The sequence below is a fragment of the Monopterus albus genome, unplaced genomic scaffold, assembly GCF_001952655.1.
Source record: "Monopterus albus unplaced genomic scaffold, M_albus_1.0 scaffold137.1, whole genome shotgun sequence".
Classification (NCBI taxonomy): Eukaryota; Metazoa; Chordata; class Actinopteri; order Synbranchiformes; family Synbranchidae; genus Monopterus; species Monopterus albus.
In genome coordinates this window covers 578,527-588,873 of record NW_018128017.1, presented here as the reverse complement: position 1 = coordinate 588,873, position 10,347 = coordinate 578,527, and the positions used below count along the sequence as shown (strand labels likewise).

Genomic DNA, 10,347 nt, shown 5'->3' with positions numbered 1-10,347 from the left:
GCTGTGCACTCTGACGCTCATGTTGTACCCACCTTTCTCCGTTTCGTCCGGTTGATTGTCGGTGTGTCCACACTCACTTTGAAAGTTCTTTAATTTGTCTGAAAGATCGTCTCGACCGATTTTTTCCAGAAGCTCGGACAGATACTCCGTTGTGTCGGCTCCCAGTTTATTCCTCTCCATCAGAAGCTGGAACAGCTTTGTTCCGTTCTTGACCTTTTCCAGCTCTCGCTTCCCGATCATGTTTCCACACAGAAACTTCAGGTTGTCCAGCTGCTCATCAGCGAGCTGCTTAGAAATCTCCAGTAAAACGGCGTTTAACGCTAAAGAGCTCATGTCTCCCACACGGCCTGAGCCACCGAGCTGCCCTGTCTGAACTAGGAAACACGTCAGTTTTACTTTCACTTCCGTGTGTTACTCTGGCGGGTTTCTGTGAAACTCTGGAACTTCGCAGGAACCCTCCAAGACGCCTGATTCACATGCAGTTTTTTTTTTCTTCTGCATGAACTTAAATGTTAAGTAAAACAACAGCATTACCAGTAAAATGCTGCACTTTTACCCAGCTATTTACAGTGTCTGTAGTATCCATCCATCCATTTTCTTCCGCTTATCCGGGACCGGGTCGCGGGTCTGTAGTAATGTAAGTAATATTCTTCTAATAAAGCACTTAAATAGAATGCTGCCTCAATGTTCTTTGTTGCAAATACTTTGTTTCATTTCAGAAAATGATTTCAAGTAACAATACAGCAGAGGTTAACACAAAAGCTTTATTTTAAAATTTTATATTAAAAATAATACAATAACATCCACTAATTATCTATACTGCTTATTCCTGAAGCCAATCCCAGCTGACACTGAGTGAGAGGCAGGGTCCACCCTGGACAGGTCTGTCACAGAGCTGACATGTATACCCAGAGAGAACCCACACATGCACAGGACATGCAAACTGGCTGCACAGAAAGGCACCTGGTCCGAGTCGGGACTCAAACGCAGCACCTTCTCGCTGTGAGGTGACAGCACTAACCACATTGCTGTGCCCACATACAGTGAGCCCATTTCTCCATTACTGCCAGACTGATGTGAATGTGAACTGGACTATACTGTACCAGTCAGAAGTTTGTACACACCCTCATTGGTTTTACTTTGTGATATTTTCTACATTGTTGATTAATATGAAAGATATCAAACTATGAAATAACATATTGTTAAAGAGTGTCACTAAAACAGTATATTCATATTTAAGATTCTTCCATGTCCACTGTTTGATAACAGCTTTCAGCAGTGATAAAAGATTGTTCAGTAATTCAAACTCGCAATTGATCAAAGTACCAATATTAAGTGAAATGCAAAAATGTTTTAATAAATGTGTACACTCCAGGCATTTCATCAATTATTTATTTGCAGTTAGTAAACACAAAATATCAGAAACAAATTAGTTAAACGTGCACATACACTTGTGTGGTGTGAAAGGTACGTGCCATGGACATACATTATAAATGTTAACTGGCATGTGACGACTTGTATTTCCAGCATCGATAAAACATTATAACATAACAGCAGACAGCAGGAGGAGGACATTTCATGAAGGCCATGGAAAGACAGTCTTCACATGTGACATCAACTCAGTCAGGTTGTCCAGCCCTGTGGGACACATGCTCTATCACTGAATATCAACATTAGCTCTACATACAGACACAACATTAACAGTATTAGGATTTGATAAAGAAAAAATCTGAATGTTTTTGTGCAAATGAGGGAGTAATGCCTTTTGTGACAAAATGTCTTTGTGGGCAGTTGTTTTCCCAGGCATTCTTGCAGATACATCAAAATAGGTCCATGTTGATGACTTCTAGTATATTAAATAAAGAATTAAAATCAGCACAGTTAAATAACATATATCCTTGACATTGTGAATGTCTCCAGTTGAGAGATCAGTTGTCTCCTGTGGATCAATACAACTCTTTCAACAGATACATAAGAAATAGACCGTCATGAAACTTTTTTTTTTTTTTTTTTTTTTTTTTTTTTTACAGAAAATGGATTATATATCACTGAAAATTACTGTAAAAATGTAATAATACATTCTGTCAGTCTTTGGTGAGGGTTTGAATTTGGGGTACTCACTGTATATATGTATAGCAGGGTGCAGGATAAGCAGTATAGATAATGGATAATGGTACAGGAACACGCCGTAGACTGTCCATGTGACTGCACATCTCAGTCTGTGGTGCATACTGTATACCTTGTTCAGCACTGAGATCCCACATAGGTTTTTGTTGTTTGGTAAATCCAGAAATAAAATATTGATCAGTCATTGTACCTGAATAGTTAAAGAGTTGCAGCGTTAAGAAAATCCCAAATGATTTGCTGTATAAGGTTAATATAAGGCAAGATAATATAGAGGCAGAGTTGACTTTCCTGATTTAAATGACTGACCGTGTAGCTCTGTATGAAAACTGCTAAACGAACCAGTGATACTGTAGAGTAGACAATGAGTCGAGAGTTTGAATCCCTGGAGCAGCAGGGAGAATAAGGCAGGGTAAGACACCTTGCCGAGGTGACCTTGGGCAAGACACACCTTTCTAGTGACATGAAGGAAATCTTACTGTGAAAATGCAAGTCTCATTAAATTAGAATCTTACATTGGTACAGGATTCAGTACAGAGACTAAAACCAACAGTGCAAGATTCTTCAGTCCCAGTTGTTCCAAGATACAACTTTCTATGGTCTAAATGGTCTTATACTTGTATAGCGCCTTTCTATGCTTTTTACAGCACACTCAAAGCGCTTTCACATTATTTGGCCATTCACCCATTCGCACGCCCAAACACTCACATACCGGTGACATCACCGGGAGCAACTGGGGGTTTAGTGTCTTGCTCAAGGACACCTCGACATGTTGACTGGACAAGCCGGGAATCGAACCGCTAATCCTCCGGTTAGGAAATGACCCGCTCTACCTCCTGAGCCCCATTGTATTGTATCGTATTGTTATATGAGCACAATGTCGCACACTGTAGGCACGCACACCACTACAAATGACTTGAAACACAAGTATTATTCATTACTTTTTCAGTACACAACCTTAAATCTGTCAGCACACCTGTGCCAAAAATGATTAAACATACAGTACATCTCATTTACAGCGGCTAACTGTCGATGGTACTTGCATTACTGAGTATCACTGAATGGATATTATAGTTTTAATCAGTGAAACAAAACCATGTGCTTGTCATTTTCTGGACTTGTTAAAGTTGCAGAAGCCAGTGGTCACCGAAGAGGCAAAATATTAAAGATTGGAGTTGCTACGAGACACAGAGCAGCATTGGCATTTATGTATTGTATTCCAAGCTTGTTCCTGGGTGAACAAACATCAGTTGATGCAGCTTTCAGAAAGACCACTGGAATTATCTTCATTTTCTTATTTTACGTGCGGGAAAGGTTTCTCTTCATACCCAACATGAGATGTTGGTAAGGGTAAACAGCACACACAGCTAGGTGAGATGGAGCATGATGTCACTATGTGTACATGTAAATCTTGCCAACTGCAATTCCAGTTCATTAGAATAAATAATAATGTGACTTGTGCTTCCAGGAATAATGGCACTGAGCACTGTAGGGCTGTTTGTTTCTTCATAAAATGTAACTGACTAGCAGGGGCCTGCCCTCACTAAGCACAAATGAATGAACTATGTTACTGAATGCTTGTGTATACTTGGTTGCTTGTGTGCATGACGGTCCTGGGCAATGTTATGGAGGTCTGAGGTCCACTCTCAGGCACTGGCAGACCCTCAGATGGGACAGAAGAACAGAGGGAAAAAGATCAGAATCTTGGGGTGGGGGTAATGAAAAGCTGAATTGGAAGTATTGCGGCTTCAGTGAGTTTAAATAGTGTGAAAACTGAAGAGGTGTAGTTCAGGTTAGGTCTCACTCCTGAACAGATAATTATATTATCTCCATCAAATGTAACAGTGCACACTGTGGTGCTCATGCGACAGGATAGTGCCCCTCGACTCAGAACGTCTAACAAAACCTGCTGTTCATCATAACAGACAAAATGCCTGAATATACGTGTGCAAAAAAAAAGCCTGTCTGGACTTTACACACTGACGGCAGCAGGAAGGATCTCCTTTTGTGTCGTATCTCACCCAGTGAAATTCTTCTTCCTTTGGATTAACAGGTGGAGGCCGTCTTTGATACAAAAGCTGCATTTAAGTGCCATGGGAGAAGTAGCAGGTATGAAATTTCTGCTTGAATGCATGAGTTGCATGTTCATGAAAGTAGGATTTGGCACCATTTTCTTACTTGTCTTGGGTCTCATCAACAAGGAAAGAACACAGTAAAACGAAGTTAATGCCTTGCTCCTTTTAAATGCATCTAATAAATAATGTGCTGTCTATAGGATTTTTCATTAATGGCTGACAATGGCTGGCTGGTGTAACAGATTATTGGGAAAAGTGTAAAAAAAAAAAAAAGGAGGTAAATAACCAGTTTCTCAGTGAAGGAATTGTAACATGAACACATTGAGGTTTAGGATTTAATCTCCAGGTCATTCCTGGAAATATTCCCAAAACAAGGTGAATGCAGTAAAATCTTGCTATTGATTACAGACCACGTGTTAATGGATGTGCTTATTTTTAGAAACCAGCAGCTAGCAATTCAACAGTTAGCATGCGAAACAGGCCGTGAACGAGGCTGCAGCGGGCTCTGATTGGTTGACGAGGGAGAGGAGCGGTTGTCCTGTGCTGCACACCTTTTGTTCTGCTCCTCCTTCATGAAGACCTCCACCATTAGGATCTTCTCCTTGTGGATCTGGAGGCTGATGTCTTTGGGGATGTCCGGGATCAGCCAATCCACAAAGTCACTCATAAGCATCACCACATTCTGCAAAGGACAGAGCAAACAGAGCAGACTGGAACACCTCACAGATGGACACCTCATTAATGCATAGAACCACAGAGTGTGAAATATCATGTACCCAGCAGTCACGTGTTGTGGTTTGTTTACATCTTTGATGGAAAATGATCAAATTTATCTGTGATGTCCTGAAATGTAGTGTAACAGTTGCAAATTGAGCAATGTCATTTACACAGCAAAACATATGTAAAGGTAGCACAGATCAATATTATCAAGTCCGGCTGTAGTGGTAGAGGCCACTTCCTGTCAGAAAAATTAACAAATTAAAAGCTTTTAATGATTAAACTAAAACTCCTACTTTTGATACAGTAAGCTGAAGTTTCCTGTCAGGGTTGCTCAGCTACACCTGCCTTTTCTCACTTCTTCTGTCTTCGCTCACTCAACCTCACACACCTGCCACCTGTTTCCTTAATTATCACCAGCTGCATTCACTCAGTCCCCCACCTTATTTATACCTTGCTCACTTTTCACTCGCTGCCAGTTTGTTCACGTTCTCAGGCCATCTCTTCGTCTCCCTTCATGATTATTCTTCGTTTTGGTATTTTGTGTATTTCCAGTTTCCCCGTTGTGTATGCCCAGGATTACCGTGAATTTCACCTGCTCTAGCCAGCTCCTTTTTTCCCCCCTCTTGAACTGTTTTTCCTCCGGACCTTGGCTCGACTCTACCCTCCCAGACAGGTCGATGCACAGTCACCAGTTGTCTGCCATACCAACTCCTCTGTTTGTGTTTTGCCAGTAGCTACCATCACCCACCGACCAGCCCAGGAGTGACCCCGCGACGCAGCTCGGCCTACCTCATTCAACTCATCATCCCTCTACTCCTGCTGCTGGTCGACACTCGATTACTCTGTTCCACTATCACCCACGTACTTGTTGTCATCACTAAACTGCACTGTGTATTATTAAATCACTGCTTGCACTGAAGTCGGCTACCTGGGTCCGCCTCTCTTTTCCGCTCACTCACTTCCGTGTGCGAGCGGATTCTAACATTTCCATTTAGCTTTTTGTGTTAATTGTTTAATATCTCATAATAAAATTCAAAACTTTCTTATATCTTAAAATTATGACTTATTTATCATAATTATGTCTGTTATCATTTGTGATTGTCATTTCTCTGGAAAGCATTTTGATCAAACTTATTTGTTCCTAAATGTGTTCTAAAAATACACTGCCTTGCACATCTGTGGGCTACTCTGGCCTTTGGGTGTAAAACATCAGGTCTACTGCCTGTTAGTTACTGAAATGAATCAGATCAGGAAACTGAAACAAGCAGAGAGAAGCAGACAGCTACAAGTCATGTCCAAGCCAATCTGCAAGACTCATTATGTTTTCACTCAGTTAATAATGAATTCATATTCCACATAATAAATATGACTTGGTCACATGTTTGTTTTAATATCTGTGTGTCGTTTTGAACCTGAAAGACGATAACGAAGACAAGGCGGGCAGCCAGAATGGCCCAGAACTCCTTAGAGAGTTCATACGGTGTGCTGGACCAGGGAGGCTCTCTGTAGTCCTTATATCTGGAGATACAGTAGGAGGAACATTAGTTGCAGCATATGATGTATTTAGAAACATTTAAAAGAGTTTCATTTGATGCTTTACAGCTGTTAGAATGCCACATAAAGATTAAGAAAATCAACATTCCAAGTCAGAAATATTGACTGTATGACATGTACTGCTGTAAAGGCATTGTGATTACAGGAGAGAGAAGTAATGGTTTGGCAGGTTTTGGCATGAGAAAACGTCAACTGTGAAACCTTACCTGCATATTTCTACCTTGTATCCCAGGTGCATTGGCTCCAGAGGGTCGGTGCCCGGCTGGAAGTCAGAGACGTTGAAGTAAGACAGAGTGTGATTGACGAAGCCATGCAAGCTGCCATCAGGGCTGTACACATACTGATAGACCAGCCGGGGAATGAAGTCAGACGTGAAGGAGATGACAAAGGCCTGAGCAAGAGAAAACTGCTTATCGTCACATAAACTATGACTCTTCCTCATTTCTTGATTTACAGAAGACAAAACAAAAATATTTGCATTCAGTTTCATACTCCAACTGTGTGTAAGACTAAGGTTGCCCAAAACAAGAGCTTAATTTATACAGTCCTGAATTATTTTATAAGTCAAATTATATTTGGCCCTGCTGGTTCATTAAATGCAGTTCTTAATGTGAATGCTAGGTGTCACTATTCGTAAAGGGTCACAGCCTTGTTGAGTTGAGCAACCCTGAGTGGTTAGCAGAACTCTGTTTAGCCAATCTCACTGGTCATCAGAATACTTTCAACAAAAGCTCTGAATCTCCATTACACCTAACTGAACAGTTTTTCAATCCAAGCTCTGGAATCACTGTTCCCAACATTTACATCTCACTACAGATAAAAGTGTACACCACAAAGTAATTTCACTCACTAAAGTAGTCTGTTAAGCTCAGGCTCATGGCCCATGATTATAGACTTGATGCTACATGTTCAGACACACCTGTGTTAGAGTAGTTTTAGACCAGCCCTGGCGTGTTTTAGGAGTAAAACTGCACATTAACTATAAAGATATATAAGACTTACATTAACAATGACTGCTGCCTTGCTGAGGCCTCTCAAGAGGTTGTACCAGATACCTGCAGAAAGGTAGAAGAACCATTATCAAGGTAAAAACAGCAGCTTCAAAATGCTACTACTGTACAGGGTCAGTAAGTAGCAGCCACCACTAGATGGCACAAGCACCCCGAGTAGTGTTGTAGTACTCCAGATCATCTCAAGACCACTTTTGGGTCTTGGTTTTGTCTTGGAATCGACCACATTTTCACTCATTCTTGTGTAGGTCTTGGACAAAGTGGGATTTTATTTTGAGACCAGTCAAGACCATAATTGTGGAGAAAGTACCTGTGCATTATCAGTTTTATTTGTTAACGTAAAAAAGGTGACACATCAGAATGGAAGGAAAAATAATGACAACAATTCTATGCTTGATCTCAAACAGAAACTTAAGTTTGCAACAGGAATGACCTGCAATCAACAGTCAGTGTTTGGACAAACATCTGTGTGACTGATCATAGTTACACCCAGAGTGGATTAATATCTTAATAATAAAAGCAAATCGAAAGAAAATAAAACAAATGTGGCCTGTTTTACAGCTACGGAATTTGCTATCCTACCTAACAAAGATACTGTATGTACTGAATTAAGTTGTGTTAGCCTGGGAAGCTGGACTACAACATTAGATTCTAAGTTCTCTGATCAATAAGCCATAGGGAAACAGTTAGAATGCAAATGGCGCCTATTTCCAACCATAAGGTAGAAAACAAGCTACAGCCCAATTTTGATCAAAATGAGCCATCCTCCGAGCTTCACCCACATATCCACATTCACTGGTCAAGTAACACTGGTGTCTGTGCAGCTGGCTGTAAGACCAACGCGCAGGGACTGTCTACAAAGTGCAACACTGAAAAGAGAGAGGCTACTACAAAAATATTAAATAACCCAAATAACTCTTATATAGTGTAGTAGGCCTACAGTCAAATTCAGTGCAGTTTGGTTATAGTAAAACACTTAATTTTGGGAGGGGGGTTGGGCAAACAAACAATTTTTGCATAATTTTTGGGATTTTTTTAGGGAATGATATTCAGTAACTTCACTCCTATATAGTGCCATTAGTGTCAGTGAAACACTGATGAGCCAGTCCTCTCAAACTATCAGATTCAGTGTAAAGTAACTGCACTGGTCTGGTCCTGGTCTTGACTTGGTCTTAGTTTAGGTGGACTACAGCACTAACCCTGAGCATGAGACCAGCTGAGGAATTAAGGTCACACACAATAAGAGACCACTTCTCATCCGAATTAATTTGACAGGTCATCTTGACCAATCAGAATAGTCTTCCGGTCCTTAGTCCCGCCCCCAACCAATCAGAATCGTTGACGGTTCTGATTGGTCAAGAGGACCTGTCAAATTAATTCGGATGAGAAGTGGTCTCTTTATTGTGTGTAAGGTCTCTGCAAACAGGGACCATTTCTTCTAAGTCAAATCTAATGTAAAAATAAACTGAATGTCTGGTGCATTTAAGGGTGGAAAGCCTTCATTGGGCTCTATTTTCCTGAAGCAAGGCACAGTGCTAAACTTATGTCCAAACTCCTGGTGCAAGGCAACAATTTTGTGCAATTGCGGTGACAACAGACGCAGTAGACCTTCGTGCACAGCCAGGAGTTACTGGGCGCATTGTGGAGAACAGGCAGAATAATTATTAGAGGTGAGCAGGAGGAGTTGGGGGTGGCTTTAGTTATGTCCAATCAAACCGGCTCTTCTCATTTCCTTTAAAGAGCAGGACAGAAACCTGACTGACTGCTGTCACTGATGTCAGGACATGGAATTATATGAGAGGAAAGATTCTTTCTCCTGTCATTTATGTACTCTATTCCTAGATTGGCCATGACAAAACTAGCTATGTAGAAGTACTGCACATAAATATTCATTCAGCAGTCTGCTAATATCACTGAGCAGCCTTTATGAATGGAAGATAAAGAGTCTCTGACCCTGTAACTAGCAGCAGTTATATAGTGTAATTTATTCACAGTTGCATCCAGTGTGCGAAATCCATGGGGGTCTCAGGCATATGTGCTTGTAACTTTTTAAGCGTTTAACCACATGCTTGACAATAGTCGCATCTAGAGCCACATACTGATGACTAGTTTATTTATCTTAAAAATAATCTTTCTAAATTATCACACAAATATCACAATTCAGATAATTTCTCAATAAATTATTCACAGTGAATTCCAGCAGAGCAAACATACCTGTGATATAACGATTATAGGTGGTCTGAGCAGCTGTTATCACTATTTTGGGTCAAAACCACCACCAAAATTGCGCTGCACTGCCTAATCAGTATAGACACGGCCTCCACTGTGCCTCTTCTCCCACCTCAGTGTAATTGTATTCATAGCAGGAAAATACCAAACACACCAATGCGCAAAATGCACCTGAGGACGACTGCATAAAGACAGTTTGAAGCTGCACTGGCAGGAAAAAAGAGCCCACTGTGTGCTGTGTTGTGTTGTTGTAGGAATGTTTCGGCTAAGTGGTTATACAGTGGGTACAGAAAGTATTCAGACCCCCTTAAATTTTTCACTCTTTGTTATATTGCAGCCATATGCTAAAATCATTTAAGTTCATTTTTTTCCTCATTAATGTACACACAGCACCCCATATTGACAGAAAAACACAGAATTTTTGACATTTTTGCAGATTTATTAAAAAAGAAAAACTGAAATATCACATGGTCATAAGTATTCAGACCCTTCGCTGTGACACTCATATATTTAACTTAGGCTCTGTCCATTTCATCTGATCATCCCTGAGATGGTTCTACACCTTCATTTGAGTCCAGCGGTGTTTGATTATACTGATTGGACGTGATTAGGAAAGCCACACACCTGTCTATACA

General features: G+C 40.7%; 2 protein-coding genes across 4 annotated transcripts in view; both read right to left on the bottom strand.

The window, feature by feature from the left end:
- The window catches only part of fadd (Fas (tnfrsf6)-associated via death domain), a 2,985-nt gene extending 2,558 nt beyond the window's left edge, over nt 1-427 (bottom strand). Inside the window, exon 1 of the mRNA XM_020613729.1 lies at nt 33-427. Coding sequence (XP_020469385.1) covers nt 33-333 — 301 coding nt within the window. The 5' untranslated portion in view covers nt 334-427. The remainder of the gene's footprint in view (nt 1-32) is intronic.
- A 3,799-nt stretch (nt 428-4,226) lies between these two features.
- Nucleotides 4,227-10,347, bottom strand: part of ano1a (anoctamin 1, calcium activated chloride channel a) — an 88,073-nt gene continuing 81,952 nt past the window's right edge. For all 3 annotated transcript variants that reach the window (XM_020613713.1, XM_020613711.1, XM_020613712.1), the window contains 4 exons: nt 7,476-7,528; nt 6,680-6,864; nt 6,332-6,437; nt 4,227-4,881 (listed from right to left, as the gene is read on the bottom strand). In XM_020613713.1, the coding sequence (XP_020469369.1) occupies nt 4,657-4,881; nt 6,332-6,437; nt 6,680-6,864; nt 7,476-7,528 (569 nt within the window). In that variant the 3' untranslated portion in view covers nt 4,227-4,656. The remainder of the gene's footprint in view (nt 4,882-6,331; nt 6,438-6,679; nt 6,865-7,475; nt 7,529-10,347) is intronic.